The following is a 27,416-nucleotide window of genomic DNA, read 5'->3' on the forward strand; positions in this document are numbered from 1 at the left end:
CAGAGATAGAGAGAGAAATAGAGAGTCTAGAGAGAGAGAGAGAGAGAGAGAGAGAGAGAGAGAAAGGGAGAGAGAGCATTAGAGAGAGTGCATCAGCTCTTTTTTTAGGAAGTAATAAGATAAGAAAAATAAGTGATACTTTTTTGATCCCACAACCGGGGAAATTCCACCTCCGCATTTAACCCATCCATGAAGTGAAACACCACATACACACTAGTGAACACACACACTAGGGGGCAGTGAGCACACACTTGCCCAGAGCGGTGGGCAGCCCTATCCATGGCGCCCGGGGAGCAGTTGGGGGTTAGGTGTCTTGCTCAAGGACACCTCAGTCATGGACTGTCGGCCCTGGGTATCCAGCCCACGACTGCCCCAGTGGCCTTAATTAAGAAATTAAGGAGAACATCAGCAATATATGTGGACAGCAATATATGCATGCAAGTTAAATTGCTTAAAGCAGAAACTACTGAGCTTATTGTGGCAATTAGCAGTGCTTTACATGCCAGAGTTTTTAACATGCCAGGTTGATTTGACTAGGGATGTGCACAGGTACTCAGTTAACCATTCAAGTTGCCAGTATTCTAATACTTAATTGACTATTTGGGTACTTGTTCCATTTCATACACAAGTGTTCAGTGAAACGCTGTTATTTTGCTTTAACAGGAGTATTAATTGAGGTATTTGTGAATAAGAATGTATATGACACTGTGCTCACCTTAATGTGCTACTGATTTTTTTTTTGACACCACCAGCCTACACCAGAGCTAAACGCCTAAACTAATAAGCCTCTGAATGTTGAAATTTGTCTAAATGCACATTCCTAGTTTTGATAAGGGCCTCGCCTCTGTCTCACTTTTGGAAAGACAGACATTGTTGGACTTCCTGGTAAAAATATAAATGATAAAATATAGTGATAAAAAAAAAAACCCTTTGTCCAGGAGTCTGATTAAATATGAAAAATAGAGGGAAGATTGTCTGGCTGTATATCTGCATATAGCTCATACCTGTATAAAAACTATTGGTCTTGTTTTCTTCTCCCAAGGCTGGCATGATCCGTACTGACTCTGATGAATATATCATCGAACCTCTGGAGCGTGGCACACAGGAGAATGAGGAGAACGGGCGAGTTCATGTGGTCTACAGAAGATCGGCTCTATTTCAAGCTCCTTCGGATGTCTCTGTGGACTACCAACCTCTTGGTATGTGCTTCTGCATGCTTTCTTCTTTTTTGTCCATAGAGTAATGTTTAACCAAGGACTGTGGAGGTCAGGCCTGTCCTGCATCTAGCTCATTTACCAAGCCTTCTGGCTTTCTGCTTTGGAATTTCATCCCATTGCTTGTTCAGGTCTTCATTGTTTCTTCACCTTACCTTTAAATTGCTTGTCAGCTTGGCTTCCTCTCACCCTTCCACGGGGCAAACAATGATCTCTACCAATGATTAAAACCACTGTTTGCTTGTATATTTGACAGAGTTACATTAAACCCTCTGTGCTGTTCTTGTTGGCCCCTTTTGCACATCATGTTTCTGCTCAGCTTTCACATTGCGGTTTCACAATCAGGTGCAATCAAGGTACCTATACCCATGTGGATTCCAGCTTCCCAGGTCATATCAATCTGTACTGCTGACCCTTTTGCCAAGCAATCTGTTCTTCAAGGACTTTGTGTTATTACCTGCATTCAACTGGGCGAACAATACTTCCACCTAAATCCAGCCTCTTGAGATTCCTCATAATCAACGCCCTTGCTCAACCTGCTGAAAAATCTTTATGTTTTGAATGCTGGAAAGTAATTAAATGACTACTGATTTGGCTGGTGCATTTGATTCAAGTGCGAAAAACATGCACTCTTTGTACATAAGGGATCAATGCCTCCTATTAGCTACAAATGATAAAATACTCAAGAATGTGAAGGTATATAGAAGGCCTTTGTAGAGGAGTCACCACATTCTTATCTCATCCTCATCGGGACTGTAGGTGGAATTCTTTTCGGTGCAGCATCTGAACATCTCAACAGCACTTCCTCTTTGTGAGCGTCATTTTTATTGTTGTTTTCAGAATAATTCTATAATTACATTGGAAAGCTCAAGGCTTTCTCGCTCCACAACTGTTTTTAAGATTTCCTCTCATTCATTCACCTCTAAAGGGAGAGTGCTTGTGTGGTTGTTCCAGTTGCCATAGCAATGTGACAGCGTGCCATTGTTCCAGGTGGGAAGCATACTGGAGTGAGAAATGATTACCCGCTCTGTCCTGGTTGCTTGGAAATCCCAGCTCATATGTGACAGCCTGGGGAAAAGGGTTCTCTTCCAGTCCAGTAGACCCTGCATATAGCCTCCCCTACTGAAGCCACAGTGTCTAACTTCCGGATCTATTTTTCTTCCTTTTCAATCCCATTAAAGAAGCAGACACACAGCTTGATTCAGCCACTGGATCCAGATCAGCAGTCCCTGGCCAATTAGGCATGGTGGTGCATATTCGTGAACAATACACTGTCCTGCAGGTTGGTTAGTCATAGCCATTTGTGCCAATGTAATGCATTGCATTACACCATCCCCATGGGATTCGTGTACAAAAGATGATTTAAGGAGTAATTACGTCCAATTCATACTGTATGTAGGGCAGAAACCTCAACATGGACTTATTTGAACAACTTGCCCATTTTAGCCCAGCAGAATGTGTCCATTGAGTGGGTTGTGACATTGTGTTGGCCTTGGCTCTCAGTAGCAGGTTGAGTAAGTACAGTAAGTCAGCACACTAGTGAAGGAGGCTCTCAGAGATGCTGCTGTCTGCTGTTCCCAACTCTGTTATTTAAACACCTTCCATGAAGGTCAGGTCAGGGCCTCTCCTCACCTTCCAGCCTGAAGCAGGCTCTCTAGTTCCTTAAAGGAACATGCCACCTGAAACAGAAAGATAGCAGAAAGGACAGTCAAATGATTAAAATAGTTCACCTTGATTAATCACATTATTTTATGGACAACCCCAATTCCAATGAAGTTGGGACGTTGTGTAAAACAAATAAAAATAGAATACGATGATTTGCAAATCCTTTTCAACCTATATTCAATTGAATACACTACAAAGACAAGATATTTAATGTTCAAATGGATAAACTTTATTGTTTTTTGCAAATATTCACTCATTTTGAATTTGATGCCTGCAACACATTCCAAAGAAGTTGGGACAGGGGGCAACAAAAGACTGGGAAAGTTGAGGAATGCTCAAAAAACACCTGTTTGGAACATTCCACAGGTGAACAGGTTAATTGGAAACAGGTGAGTGTCGTGATTGGGTATAAAGGGAGCATCCCTGAAAGGCTCAGTCATTCACAAGCATGGATGGGGCGAGGTTCACCACTTTGTGAGCAACTGCGTGAGCAAACAGTCCAACAGTTTAAGAACAACGTTTCTCAATGTGCAATTGCAAGGAATTTAGGGATTTCATCATCTACAGTCCATAATATATTCAAAAGATTCAGAGAATCTGGAGGAATCTCTGCAAGTAAACAGCAAGGCAGAAAACCAACATTGAATGCCTGTGACCTTTGATCTCTCAGGCGTCACTGCGTTAAAAACCGACATCATTCTGTAATGGATATTCCCACATGGGCTCAGGAACACTTTAGAAAACCACTGTCAGTGAACACAGTTCATCACTCCATCTACAAGTGCAAGTTAAAACTCGCGAAAGCCATATATCAACAACACACAGAAACGCCGCCGGCTTCTCTGGGCCCGAGCTCATCTGAGATGGACTGATTCAAAGTGGAAAAGTGTCCTGTGGTCTGATGAGTCAAATTGTTTTTGGAAATCATGGACGTCGTGTCCTCCGGGCCAAAGAGGAAAAGGACTGTCCGGATTGTTATCAGTGCAAAGTTCAAAAGCCAGCATCTCTGAAGGTATGGGGGGTGTATCAGTGCCCATGGCATGGGTAACTTGCACATCTGTGAAAGCACCATTAATGCTGAAAGGTACATACAGGTTTTGGAGCAACATATGCTGCCATCCAAGCAACGTCTTTTTCAGGGACGTCCTGCTTATTTCAGCAAGACAATGCCAAGCCACATTCTGCACGTGTTACAACAGCGTGGCTGCATAGTGAAAGAGTGCGGGTACTAGACTGGCCTGCCTGCAGTCCAGACCTGTCTCCCATTGAAAATGTGTGGCACATTATGAAGCGCAAAATATGACAACAGAGACCCCGGACTGTTGAGCAACTGAAGTTGTACATCAAGCAAGAATGGGAAAGAATTCCACCTACAAAGCTTCAACAATTAGTGTCTTCAGTTCCCAAACACTTATTGAGTGTTGTTAAAGTAAAGGTGATGTAACACAGTGGTAAACACGCCCCTGTCCCAACTTCTTTGGAACATGTTGCAGCCATCAAATTCAAAATGAGTGAATATTTGCAAAAAACAATAAAGTTTATCCGTTTGAACATTAAATATCTTGTCTTTGTAGTGTATTCAGTTGAATATAGGTTGAAAAGGATTTGCAAATCATTGTATTCTGTTTTTATTTATGTTTTACACAATGTCCCAACTTCATTGGAACTGGGGTTGTAGTTAATACAGTTAAATTGCACTTTTATATTATATAGGGAAGATGGGAAGATGCCGCAAAAGACAGGTTGGGCTGGAGAAATCTTGTCCAAAAGGGTGCTGCGCTGTATAACGTTGACCTCTGCCAGGCTGCCCAAGTCAAACGCAGACTCAGAAAGGAGAGATTAACGTCCAAGCAGGCCAGACCCAATTCTACTACTGCTACATTCCCTTGTCCATATTGTACAAGAATAATCGGGTCCAGAATTGGCCTCTATGCCCATCTAAAGACCCACAAGGACTAAGAAGGAGGACAGTCATACTCGACTACGAGTGACCGCCGATGATAAATTATATAAAATATAAGTATATAAGTAATACATTGCTGCTGTCAGAAAAAAACCTCGTATCTCCAATATGATAACTTTACAGGAGAAGGAAAAAACATGCTTTACTTTCTTGGTCAATGGAACCAGACATTTTTCCAAGTCATTTTAGGTCATTTATTTTGGTCCATTCATCATGAAATTTACGCACAATATAAAGGGCAACAGGTGTTTTCAGACTATGTCAAAAACCGAAAAAAATAAAAAATGGAGATACGAGATTTTCTTCCGACAACAGCGATATAGACCATTCTACCAAATTAGTTCAAACTGCAGTTCATACCATAGATATTTACAAGGATCATGTTTTAACTCTTTAAGCCCAAGGCATTGAGATGATAAGCTAAAAATGTACAAAATCATAATTTATAGGGTACTGTCTGTTGAGAGGTGTCTGTCCCAAACCTTAACCCCTAAATTTGTGAATCCTTAAAATGGTTTCATCAAATCTTCTTGGCTTTTTTTTTTTACAGTTGAAAGATTTTGATTCATCAAATGTTTGATTTTTAAATAAAAAAATTGTTGTCCCATGTTTTCATGTCACTAACAAAACACAAAGTATTTTAGTCCAACTTTAGTCGCACCCTTGCATTTTAGAGTGAGAAATTAAACTGCGTCCCTGTCCATCCTGGCTGCGTGATGAGCAGTTAATAAGCTAAAATGACTGAGCTTAAATTGTCACTACTGAAACAGTCACTATGGAAACATTTGGTAGTGTTTTGGTAGTTTTAGTAGTGACAAAATGCAATGTTCAATCATTTATCTTAATACAATAACCATAATTAAGGCATACTGTCACTTAAAGCAAAAGTATTTCAGTCTAAAGTCCAAATCAATTAAAAGCCCTAAAAGACTCCATTCCAGTAGAATGATCTTCACTGTCAACTCGATTGCAGTTGTGATTGCAGCACTCGTTTTTTCTCTTGATTGTACAGCTCATGGATTCTTACAGTTGGACAAGACATGGTGGTTTTCAAGGGTTACTTTATCCGTGCACTTTTCTATTGTTTTGGTTAGTTTACTGACCGTTGATTTATAACACTTTCTAGCATAGTCTGACGAAGGTGCTGTAGATATTTTTTAAAAGCCATTTTAAAATCTGTATTTGAATGAGAAAGCTACAATTGCAAGTTCTTTAACAGCAGCATAGAACATACATGCAGCTGGGCTTCAGCCTCGACTACTATTCGGTGATTTAACTGATCAGGCATGAAAAATACATTAACAATGTTAAAAGAAATTAATAATGGGTTATTAACATGTTACATTTGACAGCTCTAGTACATTTTTAACCAGTGTTTGAAAGAGCAGAACAGATAACCTCCAGGCTGAAGACAGGGCATAGAAATGAAGAGTTAATTTGTGAAAAATGATAAATGCCATCCTGATAAACAAGATATGATGTTCTATTCTTAACACATGATGCTATTGCATCTAAACAGTATGTCTACAAAGTACATCTGACAAATAACCACTTTGGGTTCAGCCATGTGTGTGTAATTCTATACTGGACATATATTGCAATATTTGGGTCTACAAGCCAAAATTTCTTAACTCACATAGTGCGTTACATAGCTAGCAGTGAGCCAATTAAGATTCCAACTTATGATCTTATAGTTTAATGTTGCCTATTATTGGGCTGTTTTTGTTGCAATTGTCAGGGATTTACCTGTGTATTTTATGGTAAAGAATATAAAATGCTGCACTTGTAGCCATTAAACGGCTTTGTTTAACTCTGAAACATGAAATGACCTTTGGAGTTATCTCCTTTGCCAAAAAACAAAATTGAAATAAACTTTAGCTCAAGTTTAATTTGGGATGTTACATGTATTTTGTTATTTTTGCTCAATCAGAACCATTTGCAGTTTGGTATTACCTGAAATCCACAACAAAAAAATCATGATTTATGAATATTCAATAAAATGGAGATCTGTTTTTGCCAGTGAGCTCTTCAGAAGTTCTCTGGGAGAGAAATGTTATTGCAAGGCGTGGAAAGGTTTACCCAGTGCGGCTCCATATATTAAATTCCTCTTATGGACCATATAATCCCCAGTGTTTAGATCAGCAAGTTTGTGAGCTGGGTCTGAACACAATCAATACTTTTTCACTCTGTGTTCCAGATAGTAATGAACAGAGCAGTACGGCCACCCCTCCCTTATTATAAATAATCTCAGCCATGCTGTGTTATTCAGTCAAACGCTCCCTGTGATGTTGAACTCTTCTATAAACAAACAGCACTGAGGGGATTACACAAGGGAGAGTGATAATAATCAGCTAAAACATTATTCCTCTTCAAAGTCATATTCTACAAACACAGATCACTTGGTGTGAATAATTGTGTCTAAATGCTCCCCATAGTCACTAAAGTCAATGTGTGCTTTTCATGCTGTTTTTTCCAGTATGCATCCTGCATTCTGTATCAGTACAAACGTGACAGATGTGTTAAATATATTGAATAATATAATAGATATATAGAAATAAATAAAAATATTATCATCTTTATTTGGGGCATGCCTGATTGCTTGTGTGCATTATTATGTTCGCACGGCCTGCCAACAGAAACCTGCATGAGAGAGGCTTTAGAGGATTCTGTTTATGGTCTATGTAGTCTATGATAAAGTTATTTCATTTCAGGTACAGGCATAAAAGCATGAAGCAGTGCTATTACAAAGCATTTCCCCATTTAACAATATGTTAATTCGCTAAAGTGTTTTTTTAAAACCAGCGATGTGATAATGCCACTAATATGGTATGTTAGGACAGTTAGCGGGGTTTGCTATGCATTATTTTGGACTTGATTTCAGCTCTAGTTTAAATAAAGACATTCTAGCTCATCTTTGGCATTTTCTTTACTTTGCATTTTTAAGTATTTCCTTTGTGAATGCTTGAACGAATCATCTTTAATTCTGGCCTGTTAGCTGCTTAGCTTTCTGCTAGCAACAGGAACCAATAATGTTTACCTGGCAGATGTTCATCTGGTAATATTTTATAGGCACGTATTTTAGCAGTAACAACTGGACTTTGTCAGCAAGCATTGATTAAGAACCTTTTCTTATGTCCTTTGAAGCACTGCACTCATAATATTAGTGTTCTTGCTAAACTTTCAGCCAAGCTGTTGTGACAGCCACAAACTGCACTGTAACGGGGAGCGAGGAGGTGGACACGTGCTGAGATAAGCGACTTTTATTAAGGGCAAATCTAGGGTCATGGTCGATACAGTCCAACGGAAAGAAAGTAAACAAAAGTACATGGGAGTGGGAGGACCCAATCATGACATGCACATTGTCCCAGAATATGTCAGAGACATTTAATGGGAGATAAAAGTAAGCTTAAGATAGCTTAAGAAGTAAACACATATTCTTTGACTTAGCCAAAACTATAATGAACAACACTACTGTTCCCCAACTGGATATTTTTGCCCTAAATTCAAAATAAAATGGTCACATGAAGAATACGGTGGTTTTGCATTATATATGTTTGAATTCGCATTTCTGACCTTTTCTGTTCATTCTAATGTCCAAAGATTACAGAAACGTGGCAAAAATATAAAGAATAGTTTTACTTTCTGCACAACAACACTGTACTGTTCATGAAGCCGCTAGCGAGAGAAAAGGCATTTGGACCTAGGGGGTTTAAACTGGACAATGTAATGTTACAACTGTGACCAGTAGATTACAGTGAGGTTCCTAGATGAAATGTCAGTTACTGTTTTTGTAACAGATTTGCTGAGTTCTGCCCAGCAATAAAAAATCATAAATTGCCAACATAAACAAGATAGAGTTTCTCACCACGGGCAATGCCTTATCCATCCAAAAAGGCAGAAGGCCCAGCATGGCAGCGAATTAGCACTCTGACAGACCCTATTCAGTGTAAATTGCAGACCTTGCATTTAGATAAGTGCCTTGCCTTCCACAGCACCTTGTCTGCTTACACGAGTGCTGATTTGTTACAGGTTCTGCAGATTGGCAGATTGTCTAGACCAGCTGAGCAGGTTCAGTTAACAAGAGAGAATAACAATAGCACATAATTGCAGCAAAGACTCGGCTGCTCACACTGCTAGAAATAGCGGTTTTAAAATGCTGCAGTCACCAAGGACCTCTAAGCAGGAGGAGGATGATAGATTTTACATCAGCAAAGTGGTTGAGACAGAGTGCGAGAGGTTCACAGATACAGGTTGCCACCTCTGAGAGTTTTTGTCTGGCATGGTCAGGGAAGCACACAGCTGTAGTGGTCAATGGCCTTTGTTCCCAGCCACAAAGGCATCTTAGAAAAATTGATTTATATTTGTCACACAGCTATGTTAGGCTGTGCCTGCGCTCCTGAGCTCAGAGGAATTTGGTGAGCTGGCAAGAATAAGAAATATTCAAGGCTGACAACAAGTAAAGAAAATGGAAACAGTTGCCTTAACATATAATCCTTTTAGAAAGAGCAGGTGAGTGGAGTCAGAAATGGCAGGCTCCAAAAGAATGGTCAGGGAGGGGCAGAGAGGGGAGATAAAACAGAGAAAAGAAGAAAAGGCAGATTAAAAGTGAAAGCTAAGACATTGGTTGGCAATAAGCTGGTTATCAGTGTTATGCATTACATCTATAATGTGTTTCTTCCTCGCCGGACAGTGCTTGGACGGGTGTTCCAAAGACACTGATGTTGCATCAGGTTGGAGTGGACTTTAGCCTAGAAAGGTTTCAGGGATCGTTTAACCAACCAGTGCTAATATTAGCATTGTTTAGATGCACTGCTTCTAAAGGGGTGGTAAAAAAGAGTCAAAGGATAGCTTAACCAGTCAGGACTAATGTGGCTAACAATTAACAGGACACAACATTGCCATGCTAACTAGCTTTCATTCACTGTAAGCCTTCATTGTTCCTTAATGGTTGGGGCTGGCCTCGACATTACAGGTGTAGTGGGGGCCACACAGAGGTCATCGGCTAGGAGCATCTGTTCTCCTTTGGAATCCTATTGCCCTGGAATCCACTTAGCGACAACTTGGCAACTACGGACAATCAACCTTTCTGATACATTAGGGAATGACAGAGTAATGGCCCCCACTAGGAAGTAGGCCATTGTGATGGCAAGGGACTTGACTGTGAGTAATGACATCTTCTTAAGGGCAGTTTGAAAGTTCCCTCCTCCTCCGATGTGCTGTCAAAGGGACTCAACGTAATGATTTTACCGCGTTAGGCATAAAGATCTTTGAAGTGCTCTTTATTCAATGGAATAAAGAAGGCTGGCTACTTTCCCATCCCTCATTAGCATATTGTAACCAGTTGCTGACACATGAAGATGAATATGTCCCAGTGGCAGTTCCGGCAGGAAAAGGAAGACACTGTGAGCTTTATGTGGTGTACACAAAAAGATGAGAGGGAAATTTCAAAAAACAGTTGAGTTTTATGAGCATCAATAAACCTTCAGCTGTGCTATCAGCTGCACCATTACTGTTTCTGGTGTTTATTGAAGTTTCCATTGAAGTTTCCTCTAAACAGAAGAAGAAAAGGATAGTTTGGTAACAAGGACAATTAATGTCCATGGGAAACAGTAACCATTCAAATCTATCGTTGATAAAAAAAAAAGAACTTAATATTTTCTTCGAGAATCTTTGAAGGAATTGCTTGCAAATGACTATAGATAAAGCATTCCATGTTCTTTTTACCAAGTACTGTCTGAATAAGTGTGACAGCGTAGACTTTAGTTTTCCCTGGAGCACACCTTGGCAAAGCTATCCTGAGACTGATAAATTGTTGGTAATACCTTACAGTATTTTCTTACTCTCAAGGAAAATTAAATGACAGGCCTCTTGAGGTATGTTTAACAATGTCTCAAAAGACAGGAGTGGATACAATGCATTACTTAACATTTTAGCTAAGGGTATGTTTTCACTTTTGAGCCATCATGGCTTGATCTGTATGTATTCAGGACTGTGTGAAGAGTGCAAGATCCCTGGTGTCTCGTTTCCATATTGGCCTTCTTATGCATCATGACTGATGACTGATCCATCAGTCAGGAAAGAAAACCCTTTTCTTGCTTCTGTTGTTCTATCAAGGCCTCATTTTGAGAAGAAATATAGATTTTTCTAATCCACAAGTGGACTATGAGTCATCCAACCATGCTGCATTCTCTCTCCAGTTCATTAAGATTAACCACATTGTTGGTTCAGATAAACGGCTGGTTTGAGGATTAACATTCGGGTGAATGAAGATCTTGTTCCCTCATGGAGGATGAGCTTGAATTTGTTGCACAGATTCCCAGATTTTAATTGGAAACACTGGTCAGAGTTGCTTTGGCCAAGCATTCACTTGCTGTCAGGATAGTGCAGAGGGATTATAAAGTATGCAAACCAGTTTTTTTCCCAAACCAGCTTTGTATGCAAACTTTCACTTTGCAAATCTGCAAGGGAAAATTTCCTGCAACTTTGGTTGCATTGGCATTATCTAAGGAGAGTTTGTGAAATTAATTGAGCGTGAACCATCAATCATGAATCGCGGAGGCACTGTTCTTTCCATATTCCTTCTCAAAGTTAAAGCATAGTAGTTGAGGTCCTGCCTGATGAATTCTTTCCACGAAACCTTGTTATAATTATCCTCGTAGTCCTGGCTCGAAAAATCGAGACAACCTTGGGAGCGATTTACATCACTTGAGTGTATCAGAGCTGGTCAGTTAAACTGTGAGCATTCGTTCCATTGAATCACCCCTCAGCCATGCCATCTGGCAGTGAAATAGGAAGTGCTTTATTACCATCCCACAATACCCTTCTTCTTCACTTTCTGTGCAAGGGCTGCCAGTATTAGACACTCTGGCAAAAAAGGAGGCATTCCTAGCATTCTTAGTCCAGAGGATGATGTCATTCACATTCTGCTTATTCTATTCTGCAGATTGTTCATTAGTTGGAATTCAAGGGAGACTGGACCTGGCGACTGTGGCGATCACTCACCAAATGTGTAATGTGTGAAAGCTTGGAATATTTTTATACTTCGGTGTTTCATTTTGTCAAGAAACCTTTGCATTAGTCATTGGTAGCTTGGTTTTACACTTGTGCATCTTATTCATGTCAGTAGAAATATCCAGGTCTTAGCTTCACCATCCAATTTTACAGCATTCATCTGCTTAAAGCACATGTATACCTCTGTCTTTGAAAAATTCCAGATCATTTAAGGACATTTTAAAGGCTTCTTCAGTGATATCTGGAGATGACAATTATTTCAGGACATTCGAAGACATTTTAGTGGTTGCAGGCCTTTTTTACGTCAGTGAAATCATCACTAGTCTTGCTCACAAAGTGTCCTTGGGTTTCCCAGGGACCAGGATTTCCTCTGGACTTTTGGACTTTCTTTTGATGTGAGTATCTGTGTCGTTTGCAAAGCATAAGAAATTTCACATCCTCCCGGGATATCAGAACCAGATTCCTCTAATGCTAAATATCCTAAAGCACTTTGCTGGGGTTGCAGTAAGGTTTTGTTTGCTTTTTAGCAAAAGCTTTTTCTTCTTGCAGTGCACCTGGCTTCCCTTAGACAAAGCTCAATATTAAGACTTTGTAGCATTTCCGTCAATGTGGCCACATCTGTTTTTGTTTTGCGGCACAGAGAATCTGGAGAACACCATGCCTTTGTGTGTGTGCGCGCCTCTGTTTGTCTGTCTGTCTGTGTGTGTGAGCACAGCCGCGCTGTGGGAGGGGATACATCTGGTTGGTTATGGAGGTCTTTCCCTGGGGTACGTCCCAGACTCTGGCGTAAGAGAGAAAACAGTCGACACAAGCTGCACGGGCTTTATTTACGTTGCCATTGAGATATGAAATAGCCCTTCACCCTCCAGACCCTTCTGAACCTTTGGGCAGCATTTGGAAATTACTTTGCCCAGCTGTCATGGGCTTGTCTGTGCTTTATACATTAATTATGATGCCTCACACTTTCACTTTTTTTGAGGCACAAGGAAAGGCTGGCAGCCAAACATGATGACTCTTCATTATAGAACATAAACAAAAGGCCAGGATGGGAGGATGCCTTCTCATATCCCCAGTATTACTGGATGGTGGTCCCTGTGGCTTTGCGGAGATTTAGCTGTCACATCATTTACAACATGAGTGACATTTGAAAGGGGAGCCAAGTGTCATGTCAGCTCACAAGGAAAAGCCAAGAGCAAGTCTGACAGAGGTTCTCTACTGCCTGTGTGGTTTATACAGCATGATTTATTTCTGGCACATCATTTACCACTTTAGATAGGACCTGTCCTCATGTCCTCTTATGTTCTAGAGAATATGATGTGTATGCTATATGACCACTTAATATCTCTTGTATTAAAATATTAAGGTCTTGATTAAACTTGGTTTAACATTTACATGTATGCATGTTTTAGCATAGTATCTGAATACTTTTTCCCACATTATTGTAGTTTTTAAACATATCTTTGTTCATGCTTATGAATTCACACATTTTTTTTGTGAAGTTTTTTATTAAGTATTCCTTAGTCTTGATTTAGCGGCGCAACAGGTAGAAAAGAAAAACATAACTGGCACTGTGGAAACCAGTGGAGGTTGACAGCATCTGTGAAGTGATCAGAGAGTCCTTCATTTTTAGATGGGAATGCATGTTGGACATGTTTCTGTCTCTAGCTATGCATATTTTCAGGCAAAACTTACAAACTGCTCCCATTCTTCAATATGTGAATGGGTGTAGTGTGTTTATTGGCCCTTTTACTAGATAGATGTAAACCAGAATTTTGACACTGTTACAATTTTGTAATACTGTCTTCAATTTGAAATACCAACATAATTTTTGACTGCATTATATTACGTCTCCAGCCCTACTGCTGTGTCTCATTTAATTTCTCTTAGTTCTCGTGCCTATAGGTATTATCTAGCACAGGCCAGTTGCATGCATGCACACTGTGATGTGCAAAGTCTGTCAGGTCCTTCAATTGCCAACTAAATTGCACAGAAGTGCAGAATATTGTATTGTATATTTTTTACATGGTGTAAGTGCTGGTGAGAGAAGAAAACATGCCTCTGAAAATATGCCTGGTTGAATAGAGTTGAGGAAAAACACCCTCTCTCTGGGAAGGTTGACATTGTCACTGTGGACAAACATGCAAATCTTCTTCCATTATAAAAAGTGACAACCCCTGGCTTTGTGCTTGAATATGAAAGGCTTTGAAAACCTTTTGAGTTATGCGTAAATGATTTAACAGTCAGTTTGACCCACGCCTCTGGATCAGGCCACTGACTGTGGCATTAAGAAAGTTTCTGCTTCATTCTTCTTTCTACAGTGTGGGAAGAAGTTCTTTTTGACCAACTATTGACACTGTGGCATTGGATATAAATATGCCTATTGGTTTCAATGTGATATTTGGTATTATTAGACATAATCAAAAGAATAAGACTGTGTTTCATTCACACTGTACCTCTTTCATTGACTTACTCTTGACAGTGAACCTCCAGCGCTCTAAGAGAATATGCGTTTTAATGTTAGATACTCAACATTGATTACCTAGTGCAGTATTGTCTGTGGCCTGTGTTTGAGAACAGAAATCTAAGAAGAATCAGAAGAATAAGCCTAAGAATTTCTTTCACAGTGTACCATTTTTATCGATTCACTCCCACTAGTGAAACTCCAGAACTCTAAGAGTGAGTGTTTTTTCTTTTTTCTTTTTAAACACATTTCAAAGCTAGAAACTCAACATCGATTACCTATTGCAGTCTTATCTGTAACCTGTGTTTGAAAACAGGCATATAAACCTGACAATAAAGACTAAAGTTTGATTGGGAAAATTGCATCTCTATGTAGGCCAAGTGAATCAAAGTGAAAAAAGAAAACTTTAGGCCATGCCAAAAGATAGACAACCAAAGCCTCGGATTAATGCATATTTGCAAAGAACATGCACTTATCGTCCCTCACCCACAACTTGCTTTGCTTCGCTTTAACTCCTGAAGTCTACACTTTGCTGGCTCAGCTTGTTATATTTACAAGGGTACTCTTGCAGGCTTATAAAGTGTTCCTGCAGTTCCTGACACTTTAGAGCACTGCTTCTGCCTTTATTTTTTCTGTGCCACGTGTAAAAAGGTTCCACGTAAACCGCCTCCTACAGCATCTTTCGGCTCCCCCGCCATGCTGTTAGTTATTAGCATGCTGTTCCATCTTAATTGTTGATTCTAGTAGGCAGTGAAAAAGACCCACCTTTAGCCTTCAAAGAGAGGGTTGTTAATCTGGGGTTTTATGTGCGGGAAGCCGATCGACCCCCATTTTCCAAAGGTAAATAAAAGCAGGGCGAACAAAATTAAATCCAGTCACGCAGCACACCCCCACCCCTTTTTTGGACTCTCTTTGCTGACCCATATTTTGGCACTTGGCATACTGTAAATAATTCAGCATGCTTTTATTTTAAGTTAAGTGATAAATAAGTTTCAGCAAATGTTTCACAAATTGTTCACGGTCAGCTCTCTTTAGCTTCACAAGAATTAAGCAGCATGAAAAATGTGTTCATAACAGCAGGCCTAACCTTCATACCTTAACTAAACGTGAGCACCAAACAAAAATGGCCAAAGGTGAATTGTACTTTGATAAAAGCATAATACCGCTCTGTACAGCTAATGCTTATGTAATGCATGCTTGGTTTAGATTGGGCTCCTTTTCATCCTGACATGTTAGGCCTGTGTATTTATGCAAGTTGCAAGAAAGTCTCCTGCCTCCAAAATACAATCTCTGTAATGTAGTGGGAGGGAGGAATTAGCTTGGATTTATGCCCCACAGTGAGGCAAAAATAGAAGATTAACTGGCTGGTGGTGAGCGCACACACATTTAGAGACTTTGCAAATGCTGACCAGTTTTTCATGAACGGCCGCATTCTGTGTTGCAGAGCAGAAAAAAACCATTAGCGCTTGTGTGTTGGTGTGCGTCGCTTTGACGTAACGATGAAACCCAACTCCTCTAGAGGCGTCCAGCTCGTACACAGTAGATTTCCACTGGTGACCATTCTGCCCGTGCCAGTCACCATTGGTGGTTGTTTTTTTAGAAGCGATACTGGCTGGCTGGGCAGCTTTGCCACGTGTGTGCTATCTTTGCTTCACCGTTTCCCCAGCGGAGAAACCCCCAAGGGACTGAGGTGCAGAGCCACTGTGGGTCAAGCTAACCAAGCTGGGACATGCACACACGCTCTGAGTCTTAAAGGAGTCTGAGGGGAAGCCCTGTATTTTTTGAAGTGGAACGATGTTTACCCTTCTGGGAACTGGGCAGCACAAGAATGCGTGTGTCATGACGGGACATGGGGGCAAAGGAATGTGCCTCACAATCCCCGCACTGTAGACCCGAGCCAAACCCAGAGCAAACGCCGCTTGCAGTATTTACCATAGTGTCCATACCAGGGAAGGACAGAGGTGCATAGGCTGAACCAGTGAACTAGAGGAGTATATATACATTGTTGAATTGTAATGCATTGAGCTGAAGGTGGTGATTCAACTGCATTGATTTAGAAATGCTGGAATCACATATTACATAACATATTACTTGGATAGTGAACAATAGATGCTTTGTAGATTTTACCTTAGCAGTGACATTCAACATATCTAGTAACTTGTCTATTGATACCCGATGCTTTCCTAATCCCACAGGCTCTACTCAGTCTGACCTTAAGCTTAACCTCTACCCACAACCTAAAAGATTTTAATTCTAAGCTTGGTTCTAACCTCGATCCGAATTCTGTTGATAATCCACCACCAGAGGAACAATTAGAACATCTGAAAATAATCTATATAGAACTGTAAACAAATTAGGACTGATTATAATATGTGCTATTTTAAAAAAATAGTTTATCAATGGATATGTGCTCATTTTTTGGCCTAACGAGACTTTTAATGCTATCAAATTTAAAAATTAAAAAAAGCTGGTTATATTGTCTTTAATGCCAATATTCCACTAGTAGTTCCTCACATTTTGGTATTCAGTTGTTAAAAAGGATCCTGACTAATATAATAAAATGGAAGTTTCATTATGCACTGAATCATTTCATGAAGAACTGTAATTAAATCAAATTGTTCTGTGGTCAGAGGTTTACAAGCGTGGCATAAGGAGAATTTGTGTTTGGTGCATAATGAATTTTGAAAGCTGAGCTCCAAAAAGGTAAAGACAGTGTGAAATGCTGATAGAAACAGAAAGCATGGATTAGTGAACTGTCACTGGGGCGGTACCCCTCTTGTCACTGAGGTGGTACCCTCTAGGGTACGTCTCAGTACCTTTAGTCAGGGAGCATAATTGTACCATAATCCATTGAAATTCTTTTTTTCTAAGTTGAAATGAATCCACACACTCGGTCTCCTTTCTAGGTGCACGGCTAAACCTTAAAACAACTAATTTACCATTTCTAACAGTGTATATATCTTTCACTCGTGTCTTCACAGACGCAAGTTACCTCTTCCACTTGTAAGGGTACCCTATACCACAGCATATTAATGTTATTGTCAAAGTAGTCCCAAGCCCATGCAGTAATATCATCTCAGAAGCGTGCCTGTTTTTAATGCTATGCTATCTGAGGGACTGAAGGTCATTGAAGGTATTCAAGTACAAAGGTTTCACCATATTCCGTAAATCTCTTTGTGATATTATGCACAACAGAAAGGGGGGATACCTAAAATCATTGTAGCTGCTTGTTGAGAAATGCTGTTATTAAACTTTTTGGTTATTTGCTGGCACATTTTTTTTGGCAAAGAGGGTAGCCTCAACCCATCCCTCCCCAAGAGGACTAGGTCTTTGCTGGATGCTCCCTTTTTACCCAGACATGATTATATCACCTTAAGAATTTTTGTAGACACAGCATTCCTAGTCTTAAAATCCCCCTTTCCCAACTTGTTGGGAATATGTTGCATGCATCAATTTTAGAATGGGAATCTATTTACAAAAAACAGTGAAGTTGATAAGATAAAGCATTGAATGTTGTGTCTTTGTACTGTTTTTGTTTTATTACATGCCAAAGTGGATTTACAAATCTGTTTTTACTGTTTCTATTCGCATTTTGCATTGTGGCCCAACGTTTTTGCAGTTGAGATTGCTATAGTATGAAGAGGCATTGGGTAATTGGATTTTAAAATACCAATCACTAGTTGTGGTCCACATATGACATTTGATGTTAATTTGCCTATAGGCTTCAATGTAGTATATGGTATTAGTAGCGCTGGTTATACTAGGATACTAGTTTGTATTCTCTAGAATATTCTATTGCGTGAGAGGAAGCACTGTATAACTGAATTGTAAAATAGCAGTCACAAGCTCATAGTACATTGGTTCAGTTTGTAGAGCTGTTGATGTGTTCTCTCTGAGTGATTCACTAGCTGGAAAACTCAAAATCTTTTTCATTTTGTACTACAGAGCCTGATCTTCATGTGCCAGGGTTGCTGGACAGCATCGGCAAACAAGTCAACCACACGGTCAGGAAACGTAGACATGCTGGTGATGATAAATACAGCATCGAGGTGCTTCTTGGCGTCGACGATTCCGTTGTGCGCTTTCATGGAAAGGAGCATGTACAGAACTATCTGCTTACACTGATGAACATTGTGAGTACTTCATTAATTCTATCTAGAATCTAGAGTTTTGATTTAAATGCATTGATATAATTAATTACTTAGTATGTACACACACTTTCCAAACCACATATCCTTACTTAGTATGTAATTAATTTAAAACTGATTTACAATTTTAATTTTTTATGTTTTTTACATTTTACAAATGTGGTATTGATTAGGGATGCACTGTTATAAGACTTATGGGACAATGCTAGCATTCTGTACATTTCGTGTTCACATTTGCTGATGCATATAAATTTTATAAAATAAAAAAATGGGATTAGAAACATCTGGATTAGGATTGCATATAAATAAAATATTTCTTTCTGTAGGTTTACAAATCCTACAAATGCAGATATTGTAGCACAGTAGCTCAGCATCATCCAAACTTTCTGCTCTTCTGAAGTATACTAAATATGTCAACAAATGTTAGCACAAAATATCGGTTGCATCTAAAATTGAGAGATTTTATTTTGAATTTTGTGGCCAGGAACAAATTTCAAAAAAGTTGGGATGGGGACATATTTACCACTGTGTTGCATCACCTCTTCTTCTATCACCACCTTGTTGGTGTTTGGGAAATAAGGAGATGAACTGCTGTAGTTTTGAAAAGGAAACATTTTCCCTTTCTTGCTTGATGTAGGAATTCAGCTGCTCAACAGTTCAGTTCAATCTGTCATATTTTTCATTTCATAATGCATTACTATTAGACCACATGACACACTTTTCCACTTCACCTCAGTCTGTTGTAAATGAGCTCAGGACCAGAAGGCAGCAGCGTTTCTGGATGCTGTTTGTATTTTGTTTCTTCTTTCCATGGAAGAGTTTTAGAGTTTTAACATACATTTGTCAATGCAGTGATGAACTGTTTTCACAGACCGTGGTTTGCAGAAGTGTTCCTGAGCCCTTGCAGTGAATAATATTTGTTTTGTAGTGAATCATGTCTGTTTTTAACGCAGTGCTGTGTGAGGTCCCAAATATAATGGCCAGTGAATGCCACATCATCTCATTCTGTTTTTATTTATATTTTGCACAGTGTCCCAACTTTTTAAAATACTTATTTTAGAGATTGTATTCCTCTAATTATTGTCATGCTTACATTTGTGAGTTGTTCCAATTTAGGTTATCAAAAAAATAGGAATGCAATAATTCCTCATAAGTGGGTGGGGGGTGTTGTTACCAGTTGATTAGCTTTTTTTGTGCATCGTTAAAAAAGATGACACCCACATCAGCAGGATTGTGCTTGTGGTTGCTGTCATAGATTTCAAAATGGGATGCAGTAGTTTCCTTAAGGTACAAATCAATGTTATTTAATTAAGGCCTTTTGTTTACAGTCTGGATTTGTTCTAACTACCTAATAGACTACACCTACCATAAACAATAGAACTGAACATGCTTATATAATTGAGTAGAATTACATGAGCACCAGGGCTTGACATAATATTTGATTGGATATGTGTCCACTCATAAAGTCTTTTTGCATGTGTGTGACTGTGACCCTGTGATCTTGTGGTGTGTTTGCACAGGATTAAATGCCTCATATTCACATTGTCATGTATTTGCTTTTTGTCTGAGAGGTCCACTCATAACTTTTGTGTGGTTTTATGTAACAAAAGCTGCCATAATTCATTTTTAAATACTCCTTGTCCCTTACAGTTACATAAGCTGCTGTTACCGTGCCTGTAAGACTAATACATGTAAACAATTCTGATTGGCTGCCCTCCATTCTGCCAAAAAGTATTGTAGTCTAAAAGCAGTGTGAGCTTAACCCTCCTTATAACTTAAGAGTAAATGATCGGGACTAAACTGCTGTAGGATAAATAGAGTAGATATACAGATTTGTGTTGGTCTTTGTGACATCACAAAAACATTGAATTCAAAATGGGCTGTTTTTATATCTTAGTTCCTGTAGATGGACAGTATAGGATGGGGGATGAGTATTACATCAAACACTTTAGTTTTATAAAACTGAGGAAAATTCTATGATATGGGCACTTTAATTTCCCTTCGCAATGTCCTGTACCATGCTTTTGTTAATGCTAGCAGCTGTTAAGGGTTAATACGGCCAACACACCAATACAAACACAGATACTCACCACAGGTCCCAATTATTTACCGCCGAGGTTAATTTGTTGCTATTCTATTCAAGCTCAAGATTAAATAGGAGCCCACTCCTTTGAATGCCAGTGCATAAGGTGGGTGATTGTGGTCGATATTTTCCTGCTTCCTTTTTCACTAAATTGCCCGTTTATAGATTGCCCTTGCGTGTGGTGTGAAATTTCCCAGGTGGAGGCACTGTTTGCCAGGAGCTGAGGTACGCTTCCAAACGATTCAGTTCAAACCTCTCAGAGGCGGAAGCAGAGGCTCACAGGCTCTATAGCACGGTTCCAATCTGCTGCGAAAACAACAAATAAACCATGAAAACATCTATTAATATCTTCTGTTAGTCTTCTGTTGTCTTCCTGCTTTCATCATGAATGTAATTAAAACATGGCCTTACATTAGGAAAAATGAATCATGAAAAAGTTCTATTTCACCATATTGCATCTCTGAGACTTACAACATCGAGCTACAGTGATGTGAAAGATTTTGAAGGTGCAGTTTAACCATTTGTAAGGGATCTGCTGCAAAAGTGATTCATCAAATTGACTTGATTACATCATTTCCTCAGGAATAAAATACAGTACTGTATAAAAACCAGATTTTCACTTAATTTTTCAGTGTCAGGACAAAAGCAGAAAACAACTAAATATAATATCAGTTTTAGTTCTTCAAAGAAATCTGCAGGGATATTGTTCCACACTTCCAAGATTCAGTCTTAGAAGTTGCTTACATTTGAAGCTTGTCTCAACCCAGGTTATCCTAATTACAGATTTATCAGTCCATAAAATCTTACTCCACACCTCAGTTTGGTGTTTTAGTGCAGGTTTTATTAGTTTTTGTCTCTTTCCTTTTCTCAGTAAAGGTACATCGATTCAGACCCATAGCATTTAGTTGTCTTCTCACAGTGGAAAGATGGACAGAAAAATCGTAAAGAGTCGAAACACAGATCCAAGCACACAGGCAACGGTACAAAAGGGAAAAGGCAAAAAGGCGAGAAACAGATAATCCAAACAAAGGTCAAACAACACAAGAAGGCAATCATAACAAACACTCAGTAGAGTCACAGGAATACAATACTTCGCAATGTATCTAAACTAAGCCCGGACTTATATACTAAAGCTAAAAGGTCATATAACATAAACACTGGTGAACACGTTTAGAATTCCGGAAATTGTGAGTGCTGATAGGAGTGCAAATATCAGAAGTCACGTGATTCTCTGGAGACTCCTGGGAACTGGAGTCTGAGCTGGACTCCGGTTGTGTCTTTAAGGGAGTTCGTCAGAAGCATGACAACCGGGTCTTGCAAGGTTGTTATGAGTTCCATTTGATCTGTAATAAATACTAATATATTTGAAATTATACTGAATGTTGGAGTGTATTTAATTTTCTGAAAAACATAGATTTCCCTCCCTTTTTCTGCTACTGCAAATTTAATAATTTGTTAATGGCCACATTGGCAACATATTAAATAAACGGATACAGAGCAGAATTAAGTATAAGGGAATGAAAAGGCCTTCCACCTGCTGGAACACTGCTGGGATAGGCTCCAGCATGCCCCCGCGACCCTGACGGAGAAGCGGCTTAGAAAATGGATGGATGGATGGATTAAATAAACGGAAGGATGGTGTTTGACTTTTACACAGTGCTGTATATTAAATTGGCACAATTCTGTCCTTCACTTTACCTACCTTAGGTAATTACTTTATTAGTGTACTCCATACTATATTTACTAAAATGGAAGTGATGTAAACATGTGATACAAGTTAATTCAATGCATTTTCCTGACCTATAACATCTATATGCTCTAATTTTGCAAGATGAGCCTCTGTGGCATAAAAGAATTAGCTCTTTTTTAAACAAACATCTACACCATCTCATTCTTCATGCAGCCCAGCCTTTCAAATTCATATTTAATTTGTGCTGTTAGACCCCTTGCTTTGTTCTGCTCCCTCATTGTTAAACGAATGCATTACATTTACTTGGCTTTGAGGCACAAAAAGGCACATAAAGATGAGATGGTTGGGGGGGGCGGTTTAATTGGCTTGAAGCATTGATTTTGAAAAGCTGTTACTGCTTTGGATGCTATGCCTTTGCAGTTCTGAGAATGGTTTCCTCCAGTAGATGTCTCTGCTGCTCTGTGCGTCCATAGTCAGTTCCACAGCTGCTTCTGAAATGAAGCAAACTGGGATGTTTGATTGGCTGTCTGCTAATGACAGCTGCTAACGTGCTAGCATGGCTACCAATCTAGTTCCATATTTTCTTACACTTAGCCTACCAGCTTTTATTATTCCATTGATTTCTGAGAAGAAAGTCAGGCTAGTGTGGGTTGATGTGCATTCAGCCACCAACTATCACTGCTAGTGCTCAAATGTAAATGAGTTACTGCCCATGTTTGATTGCTAAGTTCTGGAGAAAAAAAAGTAGTTTTCCAGTATGAAAATCAAGTTGCTCTCCAATAAGCTGGAACGGATTGATCCTCGCCGGGTGTGATATGTGGTCACTCCCTGAAGTCTTCTTTCTAATTAATGGAATTTTACCACAGCTTCCACACTAACCAACCTTACCCTGATAAGCTCCACTCACCCCCCCACACCCAAGCACCACCACCACCACCCCTTTAGGCCCCATTGTCAGACTAGTATGATTTATTTTCCAGATCAGATGGAGTTGCTGTTTTGTTATATGCGCAAGAAAGTGGAGGGGAGTTGATGGATGAGGTGGACTGGCGGGGGACTGACCATCCTCAGCTGAGTTTATGAGTAGTCGAGGCAATCTGTGTTCATATGACAGTGAACAATTTAATCATTTGCCTGGGTACATCTTTCATTGCACCTAAAAAAAATAAAAAATTGGTAGAACAGCTTGGCTGGGATGGAGCAAATTTAAGGCACCATGCCACTCCACACCTTTGATAGCCACTTAAAATACACTCATTTATAAAGGTGCTTCAGAGGTGTCTTGTTCACTCGCCAAATTAATGGCATACGAAACTCTCTTACCTCTCTAGGTATTGACTTTAGATGGAGAGAGTATTTGAATTTTAAAGTGGCTCTCACAGATATGATTTTGAATATAATGTACTTGAAAGCATTGTTATCTAATCCCATTACAGGAGTCCTAAGGATCATTAAAAAGTCCTTAGTCCTAAATTTGTGCAGCCCTCTAAGCATTGGTCCTGTGATGCCACAGCCATCCATGGCTGGGAGTTGAAGAAAGCATAGCGAATCCAGTGAGGCATGTTTTTTTAGAAGGGGTCTTAAAGTCTGCAGTGTTAGTGTTGAAAATGAAAACTTGCAATATCTGCAAGTCTCGTGTTTCCACTTTGTTTTTCTACCACATTTGTCTACACTTGGGTGCAGTTATTACAACAAAAGTTGGCTTTCTGATGCTTGCAGCAGGTGACTACAAAACTATATACTAAATACACTCCTGAAATGTTTTATTCAGTTGTGGCTACTTCTACTTCTGTTGACCATGCTTCTGGTTTTAAACTGGAATGGCAGAAACAGCATGTAAAGACAGCAGCTTTAACATTGCATTCATGTAATGGTATAAAACAGATGTGATCAATATGAAATCATAGCATATTCATGACCCTTTAAAATGGTTATTTCACATAAGTAGGGCAGTGGTACAAATGCTACCAGTTCAGAATGTATACTGTGCACATATGAAGGGTGTTTTCGCTGCAGAACATTAAAGTAGCAAGACCATTACGGCAGTCAGTCAAATTGGATTATAAGACATTAAAAACACTATAAAATGGTAATTTTGAAAAAGTAGCCTAAGAAACCTATCAGTCCAGAAATATAACACGCATATACTAAAATGAACTGAATTTACTGCAGTAGCTATCTGAGATGTATAATTGTGGTAATTAGACCAATTTGTGCACCTATATTATTTATGAATTATACAAAGATCAGATTGTGTTTGATATTGGCTGATACTCAATATTAAAGGATTGAAAAGAGTTGTTGTGTATATTACACTAATCCAGAATAGTCAACCAAAAAAATCAGCTAGTCTGTCTTATAACAAATATGCATATTTTTCAAACAATCCAATTGAATAAAATGGGCCTTAATACATGCTGTATTTTAGTGTGTCCCTTACTGAATAATGAAAACTATATTGACTGTATTACTTAAAAGGTATTAAGAAGTATTGAATTTGATTTTTTTTTTTAATGCAGGCACCCTCCAATAAGCTGCAGCTTATTATTATTTATTTATTAATCTCAAAATGCATTGTTCAGTAACTGTATTCATAGCTTGTATATAATTATCATATAGCGATAAGAATGGGGGGTGAGGACCTGCTGTTGAAGGAGTTAAAGAAGTCATTTGTATAGATAAGCAGTTAATATCAGTATTTGAATTGCTGTGGACTCCAGTAAAGGAAAGTGCTCAGTCTCTGGGTGATAATGTGGACACATTATCTGGCCAGTGTGCTTATCCAAATGCTATGCAAATGCTGTTTTGTTATCAGGAGCAAAACCCTCGTTGGAAAAGCAATTTCTGGGCTTTTCTAAAGTTGGACTTTTTCAGCAGTATCTGTTCTTCACATCGTTGCTTTCTTTTGTGTGAACATTTCATGAGAGATGCTCCAATTTCCATTTCAGAGATAAACGTTTTGTCCTGACAGCAGAGATGTGCGGCATGTCCAGTTTATGAGAAAGCGCAGGTGTTCCTAACGTATCCCTGGAGAACCCCCTCACTGTTGCTGCTCTTGTTATGCAGTGGCTTGGTTTCCATTTAATTACCTACCTGTTTTATTTTGAAGGCACCAATTTTATGATCTGTATCAAATGTTTTGCCCAGAAGCTAGAACATTTTACAAGTCAAACACAGAGCAAGTCAAAGAGCAGGATATGATACAATATGGTTCTCCCCCTGTGGGTTCTACCTAAGGACGGAGACCATATGGCACTGCTAAAATATCCCTTCAAAGACAATCACAATGTTCTTCCTGACTGTCCATTTTCAGTACAGCAGAGGTGAGCTGGGCATAAATCGTACCCTGATGGAGGTTCACATCCACGGTCACTGAGTGGCAGACAGTGATATTAAACAGATATGAATTGCCTGTGTCACCCACACCTCTGGCGTTATTGCAGTGACACACTGTAAATAAATGTACGTCTGGAGCTTAAATGCCATTTAGTTCAAAGAAAGGTAGCAATTAGAGTCTTTTTCCAATGTCATTCCCACACATTTCCCATAAGCTGCCTTTATGCATTTGCATGTTCAGTTTGGCTCCACTTTCATCTGAATGATCTTTGAGGTCAATGTACAATTTAACCACTTGGAAGAAAAAAATTGCAGCCAAGTACACTCGTTCCGTGTGAGCGATAATTGACCTTAATTAAAATATTTTGATCCGAATGATCTGAGCGTCCGAATGATATAAACAACATGAGTGTCCAGTGAACTAACTAATCCTGTTTTAACAATAAATCAGGTACAAAACAAAGAATAATATGGCTTCCTTTAGGACACACCTTCTTTAGGTAACTTAACAGGAAAAGATATAAAACCTTTCTAACTAGATTTTAAGCAATGTTGAACCATTTCTGTTCCAGAAATTTCATTCATAATGTAATTTTAACATATAGTAAAGGATAGGATTGTGCTCTTATTTTGACAATGTCACAATATTGACCTGACTGTATATTACCAGAGTTTCAAATTGAATTTACTTCATTAATATAATCAAGTAATGCAAATCAAATCTACATCAAACCGACAATAACATCTACATTCCTAAGGGTTAATAAGTATAAACAGAATGCTGCTGTAAGTCCTTTGGCTGGATTTCTGGGAAGTAGCAGCCAAGGGCGCAGAAGCAGCACCACAACCTGCATTCATGGAGCCAGCCCCAGCCTCCCCTGTCTGTGGTACATAGCAGCCTCTTAGCTAGGTGAGAAAGGAAAAACAGCTGAGCCTTTAAAGGGCCCCTGTATTACTGGCTCAACACTGGGTCTTTTCATTAGCTGGATGTTCGTTCAGCCTGTAGACACACCTAAAAGTGCCATCGATGTACTACCACCATCGTCACCACTTACCTCAGCCCTTCATGCTTCCTTTTGGGAGGCTTGTGAGAATGCCTCATAAGATCCTATTTCCTTCCCTTCCCTTCCTCATTCAGCACTCCTGTCGAGAGACCCTTGCTGGCATGCTTTATGGCTTTCCACTCATTCATTGTTCCTCACAGTACGAAGCCTGGCAGAAGGAGCCAGCAGCCCTGTCCCTCTTAATCTCTTTGTTTACTGTGATCTCCTGATGTAGAATTGATCTTCAGATGCACCATAGTGCTAATGCAGGGAGGGTTTAAAGAAGCCTGTAAAGAGAGCTGTTGATGTCATCAAGACATCAAGACATATGTGGTATAATTGCCATAACATTGTATTGCTTAATAATGCAGCTGAAATTTGAATAAGCCTAACTGCAATCAGTCATCAAAACTTTGACTGTTGAGAAGAGGCCTTTGCCCTGCCCATGCCTCTTCTTTCATTTGACATCACTGATTAATGTACCCAGTTTTTTATTGATATAATTGATTCAGACTGAACATAGAATATATTATCTAGTTTACTATACATACATAGTTCAGCAATAGGACATGCCTAAAACAAACCAAACAAATCAAGCAGCCTACTGAAAGCCTACTTAGCATTATTAGCTAGCGTTTTTTTCCGCATAGTTTCTGTTTGTGTGAACAAAATAGAAAAATATCCAGTAATAAATCTATTAATAAAAATAGAAAAGGCAAAAACTGGCCTCACAGTAAGGAACTTGACAGGACTGAAGAACATTTGAACCAACAGTTTTAGTTTCTACTTGGAACCTAAAGAG

The 27,416-nt window shown here is 39.3% G+C and overlaps 1 protein-coding gene across 1 annotated transcript in view; it reads left to right on the forward strand.

Annotated features, from left to right (window-relative positions):
• The window catches only part of adamts3 (ADAM metallopeptidase with thrombospondin type 1 motif, 3), a 165,220-nt gene that overhangs the window by 33,747 nt on the left and 104,057 nt on the right, over positions 1 to 27,416 (forward strand). The window contains exons 4-5 of the mRNA XM_017695510.2: positions 1,043 to 1,199; positions 18,260 to 18,447. Of these exons, the coding sequence (XP_017550999.1) occupies positions 1,043 to 1,199; positions 18,260 to 18,447 (345 nt within the window). The remainder of the gene's footprint in view (positions 1 to 1,042; positions 1,200 to 18,259; positions 18,448 to 27,416) is intronic.

This window comes from Pygocentrus nattereri, chromosome 20 (genome assembly GCF_015220715.1).
Source record: "Pygocentrus nattereri isolate fPygNat1 chromosome 20, fPygNat1.pri, whole genome shotgun sequence".
Taxonomy (NCBI): Eukaryota; Metazoa; Chordata; class Actinopteri; order Characiformes; family Serrasalmidae; genus Pygocentrus; species Pygocentrus nattereri.